Below are 23,931 nucleotides of genomic sequence, written 5' to 3' on the forward strand. Positions count from 1 at the left end.
TTGACTCCGCCTCGCCCAGGACCTGGAGCGGGAGAAAGGAACAGCTCCAAGGAAGGCGGGTGAGGCCGGGAAGCCGTCCCACCAGCCGGGCCCCCAGCAGAGCGGTCAGTACCAGGTCCCAGGCACCCGCGCCGCTCCAGGTCCCAAACGCCTCCGCCGCCCACGCCCGCTGCGCCGGGTCGGCGGCGCGTCACGTGACCGGAGGCGTAGCCAATCAGCGCAGCCACTGCGTTATTCAAATCGGTGGCGCGGCGCGGCCCGCGGACGGCCTGGCCACACCGCCGGCTGGACCGTCGTGTAACCTCCCACCGCCATGCACCGCGCCCCGCGCTGACAGACCTCCGGGCCGGAGGGCGGAAGGCATGGAGAATCGGAGTGTGCCTCCGGGGCCTTATCGGGCCACCAAGCTGGTAAGCAGAGCCCGCCCGGGGGATGGCCGCCACCACTTTTACGGGAGAGTGTTCATAGTTTTACCTGGGCGGAGGGATGGCGCCCGGAGCCGCTGGGTGCGCTGGAAGGAGAATGAAAAAAAGCATTAAGGGCGATCGCGGAACCGCTGCGGGGCAAGTCTGCCCCCCTCGGTTGCCCCGAGCACCCCGCGAAGGCGCAGCCTACTCCCGCCTGGTTAGGGGCTCCGGGTGCTGGGCCCTGGAACGCCCGAGGGCAGCCGCTCCCCTCGCCTGGTTTCCTTCATCCACTGGCGCCGAGGAGAAGTCCTGTGAGTCCCATGGCTTTGCGGGGTCAGCCTGGGCGCCGGCCCGAACCTGGCGGGTCCGTGTGGCTGGCTCTGTAGCATTTAACGCAGGACGGACCAGCCGAATGCCAGTAGGTAACAGCTGACCCTGTCAAAACTAACACACCCGGGATATGGGAGGTGCCAGCCGGAACACCGCTGGCACATCGCGGGGTCTGTGCCCGCGCCCTGGTTCGGTGACATTAGGAGAGTCCCCTAACTTCTGGAGCCTCAGTGTCCGTCCAGGTAAAGTGGGGCTGATGATACATGTCCACCCTGTGATATTTCTGGGGAGGACATGTATGTGGAATATGTTATGATGTGTAGAATAAGAAACAACTTCCCGAGAGGATCGGTTGCAGCTCGGGATGGGTCTTGAAGAAATAAGTGAAATGTGGAGGTGGGGGAAGAGGAGAAGAATGCGGACCTTGTGTCTTCAGCGGGGAGATTTTGCGTTGTGATGTTGGGGCCACAGAGGTTAGTTAGATACATGGTCACACACACACAGCTAGCAGTGGCTCGGCTGGGCTTATAGATAAGATTTCTTGACCTCTGGAAGATTGTCCAAATAAAAAGTGTGTGTTTAGTCTACACCACCACCACGTTCATACTCCACCTTAGAGGTGTCACAAACCTAAAAGTTTGGGTGATTTGAGGACAATTTGGAAAAGGTGTCTTTTAAAAATGTGGATATATCACAGTGTCATTAAATACACAATGGACTTAAAATTTACTTAATTCACCCCATCTGTTCCATGTTCAATATTGGAATCTTCACATAAGAGATACTATAGTAAATATATAAGCTACTTTAATATTAAAGGTGTTTTACCAGTGAAACTACGGCCTGCCATGAGTTTTGTTTGTGGCCAGCATAGTAGTTACAAGCTCAGGTGCTAGAGTCAATCAAACCTGGGTTAGAATACCTGGGTTCATCACTGAGCTGTGTGACATTGGTCAAATTATTAAATCTCTCTGTGCTTCTCTAAAATTGGGATAATAATGTTCATAGAATTGCAAGAATTAAAGTGAAATGATTAATGTAAAGCATAGTGTCCGACACAAATGCTACCACTATACTATTAATATTAATTGAAGATTTTTTTTTATAAACCACAGGAATAAATCCTCTATTGAGGACTAAAGGACAGGTTCATTGCAGCTCTTCATTATTCCTAGGTTTTCTAAATAAGCCAACCAGCCAATGAAGCGCTTTTATTCAAAAAACTTACATGAAAATATTATCACAACAGTAGGATTAATTAAAATAAATCTGTATGAGGTATCAAATTTTCTATAGCACCAATAAGGTGAATGATTTCATGAAATTTTATGATGTAATCAGAGTAAATGAAAGAATTTCCTTTGTCTATTTTAAATCAGTAAGAGATTTCATTTTTGTTAATTTCTTAAAATATTTTACTTCTTTTGCAGTGGAATGAAGTTACCACATCTTTTCGAGCAGGAATGCCTCTAAGGAAACACAGACAACACTTTAAAAAATATGGCAATTGTTTCACAGCAGGAGAAGCAGTGGATTGGCTTTATGACCTATTAAGAAATAATAATAATTTTGGTCCTGAAGTAACAAGGCAACAGACTATCCAACTATTGAGAAAATTTCTTAAGAATCATGTAATTGAAGATATCAAAGGGAAATGGGGATCAGAAAATCTTTATGACAACAGTCAGCTATTCAGGTACTGAATAAAGAAATAACTGGAAAACTGAATTACTTAAAGTTTAACTCCACTTCTAGTATACTTTTACTAAAACAGCAGCTTCTTTAGAAGTAATTATATTTTCTGTAGAAAACTATGCTTAGTCTAGTAATTAAGACCATTTAGAAGTTAAAGTTAATAGCTGCACAATTCAAACTTTTAAAATGTTAGATAGCATATATAATAAAATAGGGAATTGGGAGGAAAGTGAGATATTAGCACTTCTGAAAGCTCTATAACATTTTAAGGACAGATCATTATTAACCTTTAATTTCATAGATTTAAAAATTACAAGACAAATTGTCACAGGTCCTTGCCTTTAAGTACCATGATCTTATATAATTTAAGAATTCATGTAATAAAATAAATATTAGCAAACTTTAATAAATAATAGAAGAAATATACCACTGGTTAAAGAGAATAATTAAGTATTTATGGTGTATCAGAGACCCTGCTTTATGACTTACATGTTTTCTTATTTAATCACTGTAATAGTTAAGAAGGGTAGGTGTTAGCTCCTTTTTACAGATGCGGAAGCTGAGACCATGCTGTAACAAATCATGTTACCTCTGTCTGAATATGTTCCTCCACCTTGAAACACTGCACCCATTTATCAAACTACTTAAATACATTTCTCATGTCAGCTCTATTGTAGCCTGTTTCCGTGGAGCCTTCCTGAGTCTCAGGCCACATAATTGCTTTTTCTCTCATGCACCCAGGATTCTTTGTTATATTTCCCTTAAACTAGGTCTTCGGATTCTAATATCCACGCTTTTTTTCTCTGCAGAATTGGTACTTTTCAAATGAAATATCTTAGAAATGGATTCTTGCCTATGTGATCAAAGATGACTTACGCCGTACAAATAAACTGCAATAAGGGGCATGTGAACAGTTCATTTTGTATAACACTCTAGAAATCTTTCCTCTTTTAAGTACTCCTTGGTCACCTTGGTGGGTTCCTTTGCTGCTGCTCATCCTTTAGTTGTTACTGGTTTGCAAGGCCCTAGACTTTTCTTCACCTCTCTCCCCGAGTAATCTTATGCTATGCCTTCACCTACTTTTCTTACGACTTGCAAAACGCCAACCAAAATATCTCTCCTGAGTTTTAGCCCCCTTTTTTTGTTTTCCTATTAGGTACTTCAAATATAGCCAATAGAAAATCACTATCATCTCAAAATATAAATTTTGTTTTATATTTATATCTGAAAGAATGGCACTATCTTCCCTGTAGATACCTTGACTCCCTTTCTTCTCCCCTTTAAATATGATTTAATTATAAAACGATTTCTATTGTGCTGCCTCAGTAGTTCTCTGTTCTGTCCACTTTTCTCTCCGCTAAGAATGTTCTTTTTGTTAGACCATTATTCTCTCTTAACTGGAATTCTACATAACTCTTCAACTAGACCCTCTGCCTTATTATTTTACAATAGCAACTACAAAGTACATAATAAAGTTTCCCAAAAATGTATAAGACCTTCCTGGGGGAAATTATAAAATTGAAGATAATAAATGGAGAAGGATGTCCTCTTCATGAATGAGAAGACCTGGTAAAATAGTCGCTTTTTCATAAATTGATAAATTCAGTGCATTTTTATTCAAGACCTCTATATAATTGTTTTTGTTGAATTTCACAAGCAGATTTTAAAGTTTATTTAATAATGTAAAGGTCCAAGGCAATTTTGAAGAACAAGGAGGGAAGAATTGCCTTAACCTGGTATCTGGGCTTAAATTAAATTAATAAAAGTAAGAACTGAGAATACAAACCCATACATATATGAGAACTTAGAATAGCATATATGAATTAAATAACTATATATGAAAATACAACTCTAGTGATATAATATAAGAAAATATTTTAGGATGGAGGAATAAGAAAGAACTTTTAAGGTAACTTAAAAACTTATGCATAAATTAAATGTATGATAAAAGATACCACTGAATGAAAAAATACCAAACCATATACTGTTTTTGTATGTTTATTAAAAGTATAAAAACATGAACAAGAAAGAAATATGTTAACTATAGATTAATGATTTCCCTTAGGAAGAGAAATATAGAATAAGCAAATAATCTCTTTCATTTAAAAAAAAAAAAAAGATGCCCTGGCTGGTGTTGCTAAATGGTTAGAGCGTGGGCCCATGCACCGAAAGGTTGTACATTTGATTCCTGTCAAGGGCAAGTACCTAGACTTCAGGTTCGCTCCCTGCCCTAATAGGGAGGTAACCAGTCATGTCTCTCTCAGGTCATGTTTCTCCTTTTCCCTCTCCCTCCATCCCTTCTACCTTCAACTCTCTCTGAAAAGCAATGGAAAAAATATCCTCAAGTGAGGATTAAAAAAACACTTAATGAAGTATTTGGTTAAATGTTAATTGCATTGGTTGATGGTTACATGCATAGATGTTTTATATTATTTTCTGTATATATTTTTTTGTATCTTTGAAATATTTATATTAAAATGAAAGGAAAAAGCTATATAATAAAAAAAGTGGCCCAGCTGGTGTGGTTGAGCGTCGACCCATGAGCCAAAAGGTCCCCAGTTCAATTCCCAGTGGGGTCACATGCCCAGGTTCTGGGCACAATCCCCAGTAGGGGGTGTGCAGGAGGAAGCCAATCAATGTTTCTTTTTCATTGATGTTCTATCTCTCCCTTCCTCTCTCTCTAAAATCAATAAAAACATTAAAAAAAAGTAACAGAGACCAACTTCTGGAAATTAGAGCAATCACAAAGGGCAGAAAATATATACAAATTAGATAACTTGGGGAAAATATTAGAAAATGTAACATTCTAAATTATTTTATATGTAAATGATACCTCCCCAACATAATTGATTTAATAATAACCTTGAATTATCCAGAAATAAACTTAAAATAGCCAGTGTACTAAAGAAAGCAGGAAACTATTAAAATAACTTCAAAGGTTTAATGGGAAAATCTACGTAGACTGTTTATTCCTTGATAATGTAAATCAGTTTTTATGCGATTTTTAAGATAAATAAGCAGTAAGTTGTTTCTGATCTACATTATTTAATTTGCTTAAATCAGATTTCCTGCAAATTCTCCACTTAAAACTCTTCCACGAAGGCATCCAGAATTGAGAAAAAACAGCATAGAGAACGTTTCCAAAGATAAAGACAGTATTTTTAAGTTACGAAACTTATCTCGTAGAACTCCTAAAAAGCATGGATTACAATTCTCTCAGGTAAAACATCCTTTTTACTAATCACTAGTTTTAATATAACTACTATGTGCTTAATAATAGAATCATTAAAAGTAAATGATTTTTTAATATTTTTAGCCAGTATTTGACACTCTTAACTTTAATTATACTTTAAAAATGTATGGAACTCATAGAAACAGTAATAAAAAGTGGTAGAGAGACATACTTGAAATAGTAGTTGTATGATTTAAGCATGTTTTATTTCAAATTTATTTGAGGGTGATTTGCCCAACTGCAAAACCAAAAGCTTTATGTTACATTATTTCATCAGGTAATACCTCATAGATCCTCATGGAGTGGTGTTAATTCAAGATATCTTTAATTTGAGCATAACATATTAACCCAAAGTAATTCTCTTTTCAGGAAAATACTGAAAACATGAACTGTAAAATAATCAATGAAGATCAAGAAAACTCAGTTGATAATAGAGAAATAAGCCAGAAAGATATTGAAGAAGTTTGGAGATACATTATTCTGAACTAGTAAGCTAAAATAAACCAAGTTCCACAGATGTTTAGAATTTTAATTTTCCTTTTTTCATCCATATATGCTAATGCAAAAGAGCAGTTTAGTTCTCAAAGCTTAGAACTTAACCTGTATATGTGTTTCTTAGTGTTTTTTTTTTTTGCTGTAATTCTAGTAGAGTAGAAATAGAATGTTTTCAGTATGATTTGGTGTGTTGTTTTTTAATTGTAGCTGTATATTGGAGTCTATATTGGAATCCTTAAAAAGTTATAAAAATAAATGTTTTTAAAGTTAGATACTAAATATAAGCCTTCAAAGTTTGATTTCAGGAAAAACAAAAACAGTATACTCTGAGGGCTTTATTTGTTTGCCAAACCCTTTCATATATATATTCTATTGTACTTATTTTATGGAGGAAAAATATTTGTGTTCTTTCTTCTATTTAGCCTGCAAACCATTTTAGGGGTGTCATCCCTGGAAGAAGTCATAAACCCAAAACAAGTGATTCCTCAATATATAATGTACAACATGACCAATACAAGTAAACATGGAGTAGTTGTACTACAAGACAAGTCAGGTTCGTATCAATAAAAGAAGTTGGACTCTTTTTAAACTTGCGAACAAAGGTGATAGCTATTGTGGGGGTGCACAGAGACCACAATGTAGGATGCAGAACAGTTTAATTGAAAGAGCATCAGGGACACTATTGCTTTATCATGGGTGCTTTAGCAATCACAGTGGAATATTTTTTAAGTGAATATCATATAATATTATTTTAGCTCTTAGGATAGATTCATGATTTTTTTTTTAATGGCACAGTTAAACATCCAAAAAAGGTATCTATATATATAAAAGCCTAAGTGACCCAATGACCCGTCAAGCGGTCACTATGACGAACACTGACCACCAGGGACAGATGCTCAACGCACACAATTGGGCTCCCTCCTGTCTGGATTGGGCCTGCGAGGATGGGGCCAAAACCAGCTCTCTGACATCCCCGAGGGGTCCTGGATTGCAGGAGGGTGCAGACCAGGCCTAGGGACCCCATCAGTGCACAAATCTGTGCACCAGGCCTCTAGTACAAATATAATTAAAACCATTGATTAGTCACATTTTATTGAAGACCTATAATGTGCCACACATTGTCCCCAAGATTTAGTGATGAACAAGAGGGAAATGGCCATGCCTTCCTGGAGCTTACATGAGCATATAAATTTAAAGGGGTCAAGACATATGCAAAACTGAAGTAACACAATAAAATAAGTCCAATCTCTCAACACCAGTACTCTAAAGAGCTCTGGCTTTGTATTATGTATATATTTTTTATGTTATATATATTTATATAATGTATTGATTTAAGATATAGGAAAATCAGGGAGATAATTCAAGGCAGAGACATTAGAAAACATAAAAAATATATCAATAAATGTACTCAAAATGTCTTTTTTTTTTTTTTTATCCTCATGGGAAGATATGTTTATTGATTTCTGAGACAGAGGAAAGGAGAAGGAGAGAGAAACATCAATCAGTTGCCTCCCATATGCACCTTGATGGGGAATCAAACCCCAAACTTAGGTATGTGCCATTATCGGGAATTGAACCTGTGACCTTCTGGTGCACAGGATGGTGTTCCAATCAACTGAGCCATCCACCCTGGGCTTGATAATTTTTTAATAATCAATTGCTATCTATGGAATTAATTGAAATGCCATTACTTTGAGTTTCTTTTTGTATGCAAGAACTTGGAGGTTTTAATTGTAGGAGCAAATAGTAAATGTCAAAACTTAAGAGTTATGTTACATATGCATTTGGCTTTGGACCATTCCAATGGTTCATTCTGTAAAGTAACAGTATATGTTCTCATCCAAGCTTTCTATTCTTTATAACTATAAACTTTTCAAGTCAAGTGTTTGTATGGTTTTTATGTTTGCATAAAAAAACTGCTAGATTTTATGCAGCATATTTCAATTGGTGACAATGAAAAGATTTGAAGCAGGCCTCACTGTGAAAGCACACTAATATTCAAATATACCTTGTTTCAATTATAGGTCTCTCTCCAATCAGTAATATTAATAAAGTATAGCTATAGTCAGAACAGAAATGAGGATAAAGAAAAGGTGGTGATAATGGGTAGAGATTAATGTTAATTTATTTCCTAACCATCTCCCATAAAATAACTAATCCTTGATTTAAGGGTAAGTATTAAGTTTTAAATATACTATCAAAAATGTTGTGAATTAACTAAACAATGTTTATATTTTTTTTATGTGTAGATGATCTTCCTCATTGGGTATTATCTGCCATGAAGTGCCTAGCAAATTGTAAGTTAAATAAATATATATGTTTTATATTGATAGTATTTAATAAGAACAGAGAAATGTTTTAAATAATGTATTAAATTTCCGATCAAATTAAAGCATATAATTTATTTTGATGTTTAAATGAAAATCTAGTAGAACTGGTTACATTTATTTCCATATGGAGTATGCTATAGAGCCCTTAATTTTTTCTTTGCAGATGGTGTTTTATAATTCAAGCCCATAATTTATGGCTCAATTTTCATAAATCATAAAATCATAGGCTAGAAGATCTCAAATGATTTTTTGGTATAATCTACATCAGTTGTCTCAGTAAGAACCAGAGTTCAAATAGTAACTTGTAAGTAAAGCAGCTTATAAATGGAAAGTTTCAATCAGAAATGAAGTCTCATTAAATCCACTTCAAATCCCTTGCCATTTACAGCTTGAACATTCAGGTGTTCCATTAACAAGCTTCTACTCTATCGGATATACCAGGGATAGTCAACGGGTGTGCTGCAAGAATTTTTAAAACATGCAATACCTGACTATTTTGTCAGGGCACTGACCTCTTTGCCCTTAAATTGTCAAATAAAAAAATGATAATAGTCAACAGAGGAATAGCCATTTGGTGTGAATGCCCTCTCTGACCATAAATGTAGTAGTGTTGTATCTTATTGGGCACATCTCATAATAAGGTTGTGTCTGATTGGTTAATTCTTGGTATCAGAAATCCTTATATACTTAATTTTTTAAAAAGTTACTTTGAGAAAAAGAAGAAAATTACTTTGGAGCAAAAAGGAGCAGAATTTCAATGATTAGTTTATGTGTAGATGAAACAGGTTGAAAATTGCCGGGATATACTAATGGGACTTTTGTGAAAAAAAGACCTGTTACTAATCAGCAAATTATTTTTTAACATTGTCAACAAGCTTTTTCACAGTGATCAGTGATAACTGATTTTTATAATTTAAGATTCCAATCAGGTACAAAACCCTAATTGCTTTCAAGAGCAATTTTAAAAATTTACAGAGGTGTGTGAGTCTAAATCATCAAAAGTTAAGTTATATTTTAATATTTTGTTATAAAGGTATTTTTCTAGTCTTTATAAAATTACTATTTTATTAATGTTCAATATAAGTATATATTCCCTTGTTGTCCACTGGGTGTCAATATGACAAAATAACAGAACAATGAAGTAAATAGTGTATGTTATAGAAAGATTTTATTTATTAAATCGAGGTAAAGATCTTGGTGATAATCTTAAAATTTTTTAGTTTTCCTTTCTACCTTCCCCCTACCTCACTGCCCTCCACTCTCATAACTTGGCTCATGGTTTGCAGGTCAGATAAGCATACTTCCAGGTATTTCTCTGATGCTCCATCTTGAGAGATTTGTGTCTTCCCTTTCTTCCCAGTCCATGTTATACCTAAATGATACCAAAAATGTAATTTACTGAATTCCACTTTAATGACAGTATATGTAGCCAAGTATTAAGACTTTTACTTGTTATTTAATCCCCCTCAGTTATCCTGTCACATATAAGAATTAGTGGTCAGCATACTATTACATTTTTTTTTCTAGAAAGAAAACTATGGCTTAGAAAAGTTTTCTAATGCATAGATTCTCTAACTATAAATAGTATAGTTTTAATTCCAGTAAAATATTTCATGTTAGAAAATTTCTATTGCTTATCAACTTTTTATTCTACATATTAAGAATATTTCTTATATCCTCCTTAGAAAAATATTTTGCCCTACATAAAACCCATATTAGCCTTTATGCTATTAAATGTGTGTGTAATATATGATTTGTTTTCTTTAATCCTTTTTTAGTGTGTGTACTCACACATGTGGAGCCATACAAAAGTTTAGAAACAGAAATAAGAAATCATTTGGATTTGGGAAGAGAAGGATTTTAACTTGAAAGATAGCATGCTGACTCTCAGACTTGAATGTATATCACAATCACTAGGGAAAATTTGCCAAAGATTCTGATTCAGTTGATTCAACCTGTCAGGAATCTTTTTTTTTAACTATGCCTCCAGATCCTTAGGGCAAGCCCAGATCAGTGTTTAGAAACTACTAGATTAATAAAGCAGAAGCAATCATTTCTCGGTCAGTAATTCCAAGCTCTACCTCCATAGATTCTCATCTGTATAGAGGAGTTTATATTTTTAATGGGCACATTGGATGATTCTCATTATATAGTTCATGGACCACACTTGAAATGTTGGACCTCAAGGTCCTGGATGCTGCTTTCACTTTACATTGCTCTAAGTAAGGCAAGCATGTCAAACTCAAAGGCTAACGTGGGCCAAATAAACAAGGTTTAAGTTTATGTGGGCCACAAAAAAAACAAAAGTTTCAATTTTCATAGAAATGTAGGTTTATTTCGATAGAGACATGCTAAATACAATGGCTGAAAAAAAATGAGCAATCATTAACATAAAATAATAGAACATTTTAATAAAAATTAATATTTTTTCTTGAGCATTAACTTACCAGACACTGAATAATAAGCATAATGCAAATAAACCTATTTTTCTTGTTCTCCAAAAGCGAAATATTTCCTATTGCACACACCAAGTAAGTCAGTCCAACACTAATGACGTGGCAATCGGCTGCTAAAATATTCGCTGCTAGTATTAGTGGAGAGAAATGGTGTGCTTGCGCATAAGGGAAATGAATGCAACACTATAGTAATTAGCAAAAGTTGTAGTTCGTGACTATTAATTATGTATAACAGGATATTGTAAAAATTAAGTTACGAAATTTTTAGTGAAACGTTTCTTACATAACGTATTGGCTAGGCCACAGAAATGTTCGTTGTGGGCCGCATGCAGCCCGTGGGCCGCAAGTTTGACATGCTTGCTCTAAGGTCTAATTCTACCTTTGCCACCAAGGGCTCTTTTATCTGGATCAAGTTACTCTGAGCTTCATTCTCCTCATCTATAACATGAGATCAGATCTTATTTCTGAGGAAAACACTATGAGTAGGCATGCTTATTTCAATAACGTTTAGCTAATGAAACAAATGTAAACATATTGTTTAAACTTGTTAAGGTTATGTTTCATGTCAGGCAAAATTTATTCATGAAAATATAAATTTGCAAAGACAATTTGTAGGAATTATTTGCAGTATCCAAATATTCTTTGTTTTTTAAAATGAATTGTAGTAAAATTTCATTAAAATAAACTTCCCTAATGCTTTTTAAATATATTTCTAATTTTGCTTTATATGCAGTTTTCCAGACTTATAGATATTTAAAAAATGGTAGTAATTGCAGTAACTTCTGCTGAAAAGACGATGAGAAGGAATGAGGTGTGCACAACTCTTAAAATGTTTGAACTGTGACAGAATTTGTTATTAAACATAGTTCCTTCATGAAACACAGGTTTCATATTTTTATAAGTATATTTAAAAATCTTTTTATAAATATTGCTTATATTTTTTTGCCTTTTCTTAGGGCCAAGAAGTAATGATATGACTAATCCAACTTATGTTGGATTTGAACGAGATGTATTTAGAACAATTGCAGATTATTTTCTAGATCTCCCTGAACCTCTACTTACCTTTGAATATTATGAATTATTTGTGAACATTTTGGGTATGTATGGATTTTACTTATTGTTTAAATTTATTTCATTAAAGTTTTCAAGTCTCCCATAATTTAAAATATCAAAAAGTATAGTATAGGTAAATATGAAGGCAGCAAGCCATAACTTATTTTTAAATTCAAGAATACCGATTTCTGTTGTGTTGTTTTCTAATAATTCAGATATATCAATCCAACACCAATTCTCCACATCAATCGGGTGTCCTACAATTCAATTTATTTTTGACACTAGCCAAGACCCCACAAGTTAAAAAAAAAGTCTGATACAGATTACCCATTGTTAGTGTAGACTCCACAGATTAAGGGCTGAGTTCCACAAGGCTGCTCTAACTTCAGGCACTATCTGCAAATGAGGTCCTCAGGCTTACTCACTCTCCACCCTTCCCCCACCCCTGGCTAACTACCAATTCAGGGGTTAGCATGAAACCCCTCAGGTTGAATAATTCACTACAGGAACTCAGAACTCTGGGAAGTGCTTAACTTAATGATTACGGTGTGTTATAAAGGATGCAAGTCTGAAAGAGCCAAATGGGTAAGTAATGGGCTGTGCAGAGCTCCCATGCCCTCTCCAGGAGTGCCACCCTCCTAAGCACATCTATGTGCTCACCAACCTGTAAGCTTCCTTAAACTTATTGTTTCAGAGTTTAACTGAGGTTTCATTACATAGTCATGATTGATTAATTCATTCATTGGTCATTGGTGGTTACATTACTTCTCCAACCCCCTCAGGGAGGTCTGAGTTAAGGCTGAGGATTCCAAACTTCTAAACAAGGCCAGCCCTAAGTCCTCTCATTAGCATAAACTCAGATTGCTCTAATAGGCTTATATGAATAACAGAAGATTCCTTTCACTTCAGAAATTCCAAGGATTTTAGGAGCTCTCTGCCAAGAACCAGAAACAAAGATCAAATATATATTTTATTATACTATATGTTCGTTATAATTAAGAGCTTTCTAATACTTTTAGACTGTGAGCAGATAGTTTAATGTATTTGACTCAATCCATTAAATTCAATTGTTGAAATAAATTTTAGTTATTGGTATCACAAATTGAAAACCTCTGGTCAGTCTTGCACTTTGTAACTGAATGTTGCATGTGTCCTGTTTAAGTGGCTTCTGAATTCAGCAACTGCTATTTGTATTATACTAACAATATGTACTGTAGTGATGCCTTATTTTTTTAACTTTACTGTTGTTTTTATTTTATTTTTGTCCACTGTCATACAGTTGCATCTTAATTTTTGTTTCATTTCCTGGTAGTTGTTTGTGGCTACATCACATTTTCAGATAGACCCAGTGGGATACATAAAATCCAAGATGATCTACAGTCTTCAAAAATCCTTCACTTAAACAGTTTGAATTCCTTCAAATCAACTGAGTGTCTTCTTCTCAGTCTGCTTCGTAAAGACAAAAACAAAGAAGAATCAAATACTACTGAGAGACTGCAGATAAGCGATCACGGATTTCAAGAAAAATGTGTTAAGAAAATGCAGCTAGTTGATTTAAAAAACAGAAGAGCCAGTGCTAATGACATAATAGGAGGAAGCTGTCATAATTTAATAGGCTTAAGTAGTATGCATGCTCTATCCTCTAACATCAAACCAAGGTGCTATTCTTTAGAAGGAATTATAGATTTGCCAGGGAGTTCACATAAAGAGGTCTCCAATATCATCCATCAATCTATTCTGAACATAGAAGGACAAAATAAACAATTTTTAGAGTCTGAGATCAAACAGGAATCCATTATGAATCTTCATTCAGAGGAAAGTATTCAAAAGCCACTCTGTGTTGGTTTTAAGAGAACCTCTACTATGACTGTTCAAGACCAAGAGGAGTTATATAATGGGAAAAGCAAGTCAAAACAGCTTTGTAGATCTCAGAGTTTACTTTTAAGAAGTAGTACGAGGAGGAATAGTTATGTCAATATGCCAGTGGCTGAAATTATCATGAAACCAAATCTTGGACAAGGCAGCACAAGTGTGCAAACAGCTATGGAAGGTGAACATGGAGAGTCTAGTGCCACAATCAATAAGAGACTCTGCAAAAGTACAATAGAACTTTCAGGAAATTCTTTACCTTCAGCCTCTTCTATGTTGACTGGCACACAAAGTAAGGTTGATGCTTTCATTGCACGTAATATTAACTTTTAGTGTTTACTAACTATTTTTGCTTACCTGGCTTTTCTTCTCTGAAATTGCTTTTTTCTCCCTCCTAAAGGAAAGTTTCTTACTGTAAAAGACTTGTGATATAACCAAGATTTATACTACTTACCTAAAGCACTTTCTTTTTCATTTTCACTTATTTTGATTCACTTTAGTTGTAATAACTGTAGGATGTTAATAAATAAGTTATGAAGAAATTAATGAGAACCTTAATCATGCTTTTGAGGAATGCGGAAATTTCTAGGAATAGTTAAAAGAACTGAAATATCGAAATATTATTTTACTTTCTTTAAATAACTCCATATGCTAATAGTATGAAAGCAACTAATGTTATTGATTATTTTTTTCGGTGTTGGGGACTTTGCTTTCTAGGTTTGCTACAACCTCATTTAGAGAGGGTTGCCATCAATGCACTACAGTTATGTTGCTTGTTACTTCCCCCACCAAATCGTAGAAAGCTTCAACTTCTAATGCGCATGATTTCTCGGATGAGTCAAAATGTTGATATGCCCCAACTTCATGATGCAATGGGTACAAGATCACTGGTAAGTTGATTTCTTAAGGAAAGAATAAGCCCTGGTTCATAAACCAAAAAAAAAAAACAAAAACAAACCATCTAAAAGTACTACTTGAGTGATGTCATGGTCTTGACATCCTAGTTTCTTAGGTTAGAAATGCTCTTAAAAGTTTAACATTTCCTAGAAATAAAATGTTGACATATTAACCCTTTGTGCCCAGTCTGTTAACTTTCACATCTTGATCTTTGGTCTGAGGATTTTGCCTCTTCACTCATCTGGTATCACTTCATAGTCAGACCATATTATATTGCCTTGTGTCAATTCAGTTTGGTGGGAAGGAAGAGGAGATGTAGGTATTGTTGGAAGCTTATGGGCACTAACTCTGAAGCAGAAAGTTAGTGGAAATGCAGGTATAGTAAGTCTAAGTGTTTCAGAGATTGTGGTAAGTTGTATTTGATAAATTATGTGAATTAGAATGGCACATCATTGTGGTCAAGGAGTTGAAAGAAACTACAGTGTAGCTGTCTCAGGTTCTAGTATATGAGAATGAGGGCAAAGGTATTTATGTGCAGATATTGATTGTAGTATGAACTCTTGAATCTCCTCTCCCTCTCCTCTCCCTCTCCTCTCCCTCTCCCCCTCCCTCTCCCCCTCCCTCTCCCTCTCCCTCTCCCTCTCCTCTCCTTCTCCTCTCCCTCTCCCCCTCCCTCTCCCCCTCCCCCTCCCTCTCCCTCTCCCTCTCCCTCTCCTCTCCCTCTCCCTCTCCTCTCCTCTCCTCTCCTCTCCTCTCCTCTCCTCTCCTCTCCTCTCCTCTCCTCTCCTCTCCTCTCCTCTCCTCTCCTCTCCTGAGCTAACTCTTCCTCACAATGGAGCTTCAATTTAACAAGAGGTTTTTGTACCAAGGAATTTGGAGCTAAGCTCTATTTTTCCACTCATTAGGGACAGTTCTCTTACAATGATAGATCTAATATAAGGAGGAATAATTATTCTTAGTAATTGTAGCACCATCTTTTGAAAGAAGATATTTTGTGAAAATAATTTGAAAGGCATGAGTAGGAAGTGGATAATTTTATTTTTACACTTTTTGAGTGTGAGGTTATGGGACATCTGAGTAAAATTTATCCAGCAGAATGTTGGAAATGTGAGTCTGGTGAAGAAAGTTCAGGGCAGAAGGCAGATTTTTGGAAGAGGTAGTAGTTGAAGCTATGAGAGTAAATGAGCTCTACAAAGCTGAGAGAGAAGAATAAAACACTGAGGACTAAGCTTTGGAAGGAGATAGGAAACATGCCTCACATGCAGGAATAAAACCAAAAATGTTTCAATTCAGTATGCTCATCATATATTATGTGAAAAATACTTCAAACAGAATTCTGATATTCTAATTATTTTAGAATGAGGTGTGTGTATGTGTATGTGTGTGACTTATATAAACTAGTGAGTTACTCGGTGTACCGGTTAATAATGCGGATTTTATAATCAAAGAAAACACGATAATTTCAAGAGAAACATCAAAAGTGCTTTATTCAAAGTTATGTGCATCGCTAGCTACACATTTCCCCCATCTTTCAGGTAATTTGTGGATACCGTCCCAATAGAACTTTTCTTGTTTTGAGGCAAACCATTCAGAGACCCAGTTTTCCACTTCTTCGTACGTTTTGAAGTGCTGCTCAGAAAGTGTGTGTGCCATCGATCTGAACAAGTGGTAATCTGAAGGAGCAGTCTGGTGAATATGGCAAGTGGGTTAAAACTTCCCAGGCAAGATCTTTTTTTTTTTTTTTTCAATATATTTTTATTGATTTCAGAGAGGAAGAGAGGGAGAGAGAGATAGAAATATCAATAATGAGAGAGAATTATTGATCGGCTACCTCCTGCACACCCCCTACTGGGGATCAAGCCTGCCACCCGGGCATGTGCCCTTGACTGGAATTGAACCCGGGACCCTTCAATCCATAGGCCAACACTCTATCCACTGACCCAGGCAAGATCTTTTAACGTGTCTTTAACTGGTTTTTGAAGTGTGTGATGGTGCGTCATCATGAAGCAAAATTACTTTGCCGTGTCTTCTGCCCCATTCTGGTTGTTTCACGGTCAAAGCATGGTTCAAATTGATTATTTGTTGTAGGTAGGGATCAGTATTAATGGTTTCACCTGGTTTTAGAAGCTCATAATACACCAAACCTTCCTAATCCCACCAAATGCAGAGCATTGTCTTCTTTCCGAAGCGATTTCGCCTTGCAGTCGATGTTGATGGTTGACCTGGATCAACCCATGATTTTGTGCATTTGGGATTCTCAAAAAAAATCCACTTTTCATCACCAGTCACAATTTGATGCAAAAAAGACTTTCTTTCGTGCTGTTGAAGCAACATTTTATTGATGACTTTTCCGTTTTCCATTTGTCTTTCATTCAGTTGATGTGGCACCCATTTTCCTTCTTTTAAAATCTTCCCATTACTTGTAAACAATCAGAAATTGTTTGCTGAGCAACGTTTAATCTTTCTGCAAGTTGTTTTTGAGTTTGACACTCATCTTCATCCAATAATGCTTGTAATTGTTGGTCTTCAAACTTTTTCCGTTGACCTGAACGTTTTTTGTCTTTCACATCGAAATCATCACTTTTAAAGCATTTAAACCAGCGTTCACAAGTGTCTTGAGATGGAGCTTGTTCACCTTAAGCTTCCCGAAGTGTACAATAACTTTCAGCAGCACTTTTCTTCAAAATAATGAATTAAAACTTCCTGTAAATGCTCTTTTATTGGCACGAAATTCTACATTTTTAAGCGTAAAAATATCTGTGATGTTAACACCTTCAGCAAATTTGACATATAAAGTTTTGAAGCTTGCTGTCAAAACAAAATAGCATGCATATCAAATGGCATATATATCAACATATGTGTAATTCCATCTATCGATAAAAATCCGCATTATTAACCAGTGTAACGAGTATATGGATATGAAAGAGAGTAAATGAGCTCTGAAATATAAAATGTATTCCAGAATTTGAAGACTCTTTGTAACTATTAACATTTATGTGTTACACTAGAGCCCAATGCACGAAATTTGTGCAAGACTAGGCCTGCCTTCCCCCGGCTGCCAGCACTGACTTCCTTCTGGCACCCGGAACCCAGGCTTCCCTCACAGCCCTGGCTTCATCTGGAAGGTCGTCCGGTCTAATTTGCATATTACACTTTTATTATTATAGATAGTCTCCTGGTTTGTGTTTTTGTGAGATTCTCTAATAGTCTTTAAGCAACATATCTATATGGTATTAATGGGACCTATAGTGTTTGCTGACAAAATTGTGACAAAGTTAAAAGCTAAGCCTTTCATAATGGAATTATATTACGGAAACACATAACAAGTACTTTTAAAAGAAGAGTAGACATGCTTACCTTTCTAATAAAATTATTTTTTTCATTTTTAATCTGAAGCCTGCTTATGTGCTACCCAGAAATTACTGATATTCTAATTTATATAAAACCTTAGGTTTTTAAATTCACATCTCTTAATATGTTTTTAGATGATACACACTTTTTCTCGGTGTGTGCTATGCTGTGCCGAAGAAGTGGATCTTGATGAGCTTCTTGCTGCAAGATTAGTTTCTTTCTTAATGGATCATCATCAGGAAATTCTTCAAGTACCCTCTTACTTACAGACTGCAGTGGAGAAACATCTTGACTACTTAAAAAGGGGCCTTGTATGTATTATAAGTCAAAATTATCTGCATTAGGTGCTCTCCTTCCCAGGTGCACACCCCGCGCCATTCCCTTCCTCCAACCCCTTCCCTCAACGCTAGGTGCCTCACCTTTACCTTCCATAGGGCCCTTCCTTTGCCTCTATAACTTGTTTCCTAAGCCCATTTTTTATACGAATTACTTCTTCTACCTCTGTGGTTTTTCAAAGAAATATTCTCTTAGAGTTTGAAACAAACAAAAATATCCTCTGCATTAAGTCAGTTGCAAGTGGCAAACTCATCTCAAACTAGCCTAGTCAGAATGGAACACTTTATCAGCTCACATTAATAACCTCTAAAAGTCAGGACTATAGACAGAATCTGGGGACTCAAATAGCAATAGGACTCTCTCTTCATCCTTCCATCTCTTATTTCCATTTTGGTCCCGTATTTGACAAATGGCCCTTTAACATGAAGGGAGTATGGCTGATTAAAGCTCTTGAGTTACAAACTTAGGTTTGCAATCCAAAGGAAAAAAGAGCAAACCTCCATCTCCAATTTGAAAAGTTCTTAGTATGGACTCTGGCCCAGTCTAGGTTAAATGCATATCCTTTGGGTGATTGAGGGTGAGTAGCTTGGAGGGAGGATCTTGTTCTTCAAAAAAGGTCAGGATTGTGAGGGTACAATGGGGAGGAACAGTTTACAAGGAGGAGAGAAGGAGTACTGAGCAGCCAAAAACAACAGATGTCGACTACATTCAGTCTTTGGCTACCCAGCACATATATTCATGTTTCTTCCCATACATACCATTCTAATATTGCTCTGGCTTACAATTACAACTACCCCCTATACTTTTTTTTTTTTTCCCAACAGGATGTTATGGGCTCAGCCCATGTCATTGTACCTCAAAAACAATAGAAGAGTACTTTTAACTGTTACTATGTCAAACATTCATGTTTTAAGATGCATTAAAATACCACTTCAGTTGTTACTGTTTTGTAGTTAAAATAGTAAAATCCATGATTAATAGTTACAATGATGATAGCTACTTTTACTTAATACTTTTTGTGTGCTAAACGCTTTTTACCTATTATTTCATGTAATCGGGGGATATTTTACAGACTAAGAAAAGTTAAATGCTTACTGAATCAAAGCTGGTAGGTAATGGAGCTGAAATTTAAACCTTAAAGTATTGAATGTTTGGTGGCAAAATAATAGGTACTAAAAGCCATCAAAAGAACACTTTCTCAAATAGGAACATGACCAGAATTAGTAGACTTTGTATCATTTTGTTCACTACAGATTAAAAATCCTGGAGATGGACTGATTGCTCCTTTGCCAACATATTCATACTGTAAGCAGATTAGTGCTCAGGAGTTTGATGAACAAAAAGTTTCTACCTCTCAAGATGCAATTGCAGAACTTTTGGAGAATATTATTAAAAGCAAGAGTTTGCCTTTAAAGGAGAAAAGGAAAAAACTAAAACAGGTAAGAGGATGAGCAAGTTCTCAATCATGTAAATAATTTTTAAAATGCCATTGCTGATTATTACTTAATAACACTTAGCATTTAATTTTTCGTTTTAATATTTTTAATTGGATATATAAGCTGCATATGACTACCTTCCTGATTTTACTCTTTGCTCTTAAATTTTAATAATAATAACAAGTCCGCTCCTTTACTTCTAGCTGTATGATTATAGTTTGGATTAGGATGGTAAAACAATTACAAAATTTGGATTATATTACATAAATATTTAGTGATTCATCATTACCATTTAGGATTTTTAGCTCTACATCAAAAACCAGTACCCACATGATTCTGATAAGTTCAATTTCAAGTCTCTGAAATATAATAGACCCCTGTGACCTTCATAGGCTTTATCAGTTGGAAGGAAGAAGATCTGGAGATTAGGGGGAGATTTAGCAGAAGTGAATCCTAGAAAATTAATACTGAAATCTAAGAAATCTTACAGTGTACCTTTTATATATGAGAAAGCAGAGGGAGAACAGGATAAGTTGAAAGGTATTCATCTCTGTAATACAATCAAACCTTGTCTCCCATCTCCAACAGTTCTCTTCTGGGCCAAGTTGTGCACAAGAAAACTGTCTCAGTTGTCAACCAAAACTTCAGTTTTTGACCTGGCAGCCCTTTCATGCTGATACCTCAGCATGACAAAAAGTGTCTCTCAGGCAGCAAACAAAGGAGAGAATGCTTTTGTTGCTGCGATGATTAGCACAATTTTAAAACATAAAGTGGTCATCAAGACTGCTAATGTTGCTAAGGGTGTGAAAGTGCTCACAAAACAACAACCACAAGCAAATGAATAGGTAGAAAAACTTGTTGATTGGATAAAGGAAAAGCAGTTAGCAGGTGATAGCATTTTAGAGGCAGTGGTATATGACAAATTCCTTTAAGGCTAGTAGGTGTGGTTCCATAAATTTAAGAAAATAAGTGTTTATTTATAGATTAACAGTACTTAGACTTAGACATGTACTGATATAAGAAAGGTTAAAACGGAATCATTTGGGGGTCTGGAATGGATTAATTCAATTTATATTTTTTCTAATGGGAAAAAAATGATTCAGTTTTCAAACAAATCACTTCTAAAATAGCCTTCTGGAACCTTGACTGAATTAAGTTCGAGAAATGAGGTTCCACTGTACGTCTTTGAGAAAGGCACGGAATTAATTTAAAATATATACTGGCTTCAGCTAGGATAATAATGTTAAATACTCTCTAAATCCTTATGTCACTTTTAAGTTTCAGAAGGAATATCCACTGATATATCAGAAAAGATTTCCAACCACGGAAAGTGAAGCAGCACTTTTTGGTGACAAACCTACAATCAAACAACCAATGCTAATTTTAAGAAAACCAAAGTTGCGCAGTATGAGATACTAACTGTATTACAAATTATATAATACTTGTGGAACTTAAGTAAATAAAGCCATATCTAAGAATCCAGGTACTTTTTAAAAAGGAAGTCTATTTATTAATTAGTTTTTTCCTAAACAAAGCGCATTGTACAAGGAAGTGCCAAAATAGTTTTTATCAATGTGAGACTGCTAAGAAACTAGTGGATCCCAACTGAGAGAAAATAATAATAGGTGATACCAGATATTTTAACAGAAATCAATCCTTGTTTTTTTATACAACTCTCTGGAAAAGCTATTATCATGTGTACTAAAATTGTATTTACTTGAATTTTGAAACTGACATGTTCAGCAAGATTAAGCTCTAATTCTGTTTTTAAAAGAAAACTTTTTAGCACCTGTACATGTGGATATTAGCTTAAAGAATTAGTTGTGTAGGGTCACTTTTGTTTTTAAGTTAAGAATGTGAAGGATATTTGAAAAGTCAATGAATTAATTCTCAACTGCTAAATATTGCACTCATTATTTCTACTCTTGATCTATTTATATATGTATGTGTTTTTTAAATGTGTATATATAAGACTTTGGTTTGCCTTAAAAATTTATCCTAACTGCTTCAGTCATTCATTTTTTTCAGTAAATATATAAGACAATCATGCATTCATTCATAAGATATTTATTTAGCAACTACTATGAGCCTTTCATTATTTTAGGTATGGAGAGACAGTGATGAATAACATAAAACCTCTTCCCTTAGAGTATTTATTTTCTAATTAAGGGAGATACACCTAACAGATACTTAAAAATAACAATACACCCAGCCCCCAAAATCAAGTCCTGGGGAGTCCTTCAGCTGAAGACTGACCTCTTTGATTATGAGACAGTTCTCTAAGCTAGTGTTTTGTATTTTTCAAACTGTTACATATTAGAATCACCTGGAGAGCTTTTAATAATGTATTCTTAGGCCCTACCTTATAATAATTAAATCCAAATTTTGAGGGATGGTATATAGCAACGATTTTCAACCTGTTTCATCTCATGCCACACATAAACTAACTATAATATTTCTGTGGCACCAAAAAAATCTTATTTTTGCCAGTCTGACAAAAATCACACTGATTCAGTCACACTGGACAGCCATTGCTATGTTGGCTGTTGTTTTTTTTTTTTTTTTTATTTGACAACCTAAGGGAAGAGAGGACAGTGCCCCTGACTAAATAGTCAGGTATTGCATGCTTTAAAAATTCTTGTGGCATACCAATTGAAAATCGGTGTTATATAGTATAGGTATCAGTATTTTTCAAACTTTCTATGTAATTCCAGTATTCAGCCAACTTTGAGAATCGGTGCCCAAAACACTTCGTAAAATAAATGTCAGGCTGGGGACACACTGGCTTTTTATTAGGAGAAAATCTATAATAATAAAAGCATAATATGCTAATTCGATTGGACGTCTGTCCAAACGACCTTCCAGACGAAGTAGCGGTGGGGGCCAAGCCCCTTGCACAAATTTCGTGCATCAGGCCTCTAGTACCAGTATAAATACCTCTCATCTTAATACATAATTCTCCAAATTTAGGTTTGACTTGGCACAAAATCGAAGCAGTTTTCCTTCCCTATTTTATTCCAAGATTGTTTAATATCCATTTCTTAAGTGTAAAAATAGACATAATGCCTGGGATGTAGTAAACACTTATTGTTCAATGATTGTTCTGATTTCTCAATGTAATGTTGTACTATAAAATGATAATGTTCCATTTGAAATTGCAATCTTTTTATTAAAAATTTGGACAGAAAATAATAAATAATTTTTGCCCAGAAACTTTAGCTATGAAAAACATTGGATCAGATTATAGTTCTTTCCAAGGTGTTTGTGTGCTAAAAGTTTTTTTGTTTAAAGGTGTATAATAATGTGAATTATGTTGCATATTGAGATAAAAATTATGGGTTTTGTAACAATTTTTGTCTTTGTATTTATTGATATTAAATAAATATTCCAACAACACAGTAAACTTTCATCTGCATTAGTGTTGAGATTACAAAATAAATATGGTGTAACACTTTAATACTGTGAGCTCTAAAGTCAGGTTGGAATCCTCTTGTGCAATTACTGTGTAACCTCAGACAAGTTGCTTTCTAAGTCCCAGTTTTTTTTTAAGATATTGTACCTTTCTTTTAGGATTGTTGTGAGGATGTGAGGATTAAATAGAATAATGCATGTGAAGTGTTTAGCGGTTAGCACAGTATCTAGTGTAGAATAAGCACCCAATAAATATTAGCAGTTATTACTAGTATTAAAACCATCTAGAATCAAAGCACTAGATGAGGTCTTGCAAAAACATAATGCTCTCAATTACTTAGGGCAGAAATGAATCCTATCTAATAAAAGAGTAATATGCAAATTGACTGTACCTCTGCTACACCCGCAAGCCATGCCCACCAGCCACAGGAGCGAATATGCAAATTAACCCAACCAAGATGGCTGCGGCCATGGAGCGAGCAGGAGGCTTGGGTTTCCCTGGCGATGGAGGAAGCCAAGCTTTCTGCCCACCCTGGCCTTTGCTCAAGGCTACAAAGTTTCAATTATAGAAGATAAATAAATCCCAACAAAAATGGCTGCAACCACGGAGTGAGCAGGAGGCTTGAGTTTCCC

The 23,931-nt window shown here is 35.7% G+C and overlaps 2 protein-coding genes across 3 annotated transcripts in view; one reads left to right on the forward strand and one right to left on the reverse strand.

Annotated features, from left to right (window-relative positions):
- The window catches only part of LRRC7 (leucine rich repeat containing 7), a gene marked incomplete at its 3' end in the record, with an annotated part of 1,171,300 nt that extends 1,170,615 nt beyond the window's left edge, over nt 1–685 (reverse strand). The window contains exon 1 of the mRNA XM_079777586.1: nt 475–685. The remainder of the gene's footprint in view (nt 1–474) is intronic.
- Nucleotides 1–23,417, forward strand: DEPDC1 (DEP domain containing 1). Of its 2 annotated transcripts, XM_079777596.1 has the most exons (12): nt 1–410; nt 2,168–2,433; nt 5,496–5,652; nt 6,034–6,152; nt 6,582–6,712; nt 8,409–8,456; nt 11,902–12,042; nt 13,311–14,159; nt 14,585–14,757; nt 18,250–18,426; nt 19,705–19,890; nt 21,166–23,417. In XM_079777596.1, exons 1-12 carry the CDS (start codon nt 363–365, stop codon nt 21,304–21,306), a joined length of 2,436 nt encoding a protein of 811 aa, XP_079633722.1. In that variant the 5' UTR covers nt 1–362; the 3' UTR covers nt 21,307–23,417. The 2 variants fall into 2 exon arrangements, with proteins under 2 accessions (XP_079633722.1, XP_079633723.1); XM_079777597.1 differs by lacking the exon at nt 13,311–14,159 and having other exon boundaries at nt 241–410.
- Nucleotides 23,418–23,931: the final 514 nt, after the last annotated feature.

The sequence above is a fragment of the Cnephaeus nilssonii genome, assembly GCF_951640355.1.
Source record: "Cnephaeus nilssonii genome assembly, chromosome: 7".
Lineage (NCBI taxonomy): Eukaryota > Metazoa > Chordata > Mammalia > Chiroptera > Vespertilionidae > Cnephaeus > Cnephaeus nilssonii.

Excerpts from the sequence above, each read along its gene's own strand:
- DEPDC1 (XM_079777596.1), top strand. The coding sequence starts at position 363 with ATGGAGAATCGGAGTGTGCCTCCGGGGCCTTATCGGGCCACCAAGCTG. Across the intron at positions 411-2,167 it reads CTTATCGGGCCACCAAGCTG|TGGAATGAAGTTACCACATC; the intron begins GTAAGCAGAGCC and ends CTTCTTTTGCAG. Across the intron at positions 12,043-13,310 it reads ATTATTTGTGAACATTTTGG|TTGTTTGTGGCTACATCACA; the intron begins GTATGTATGGAT and ends ATTTCCTGGTAG.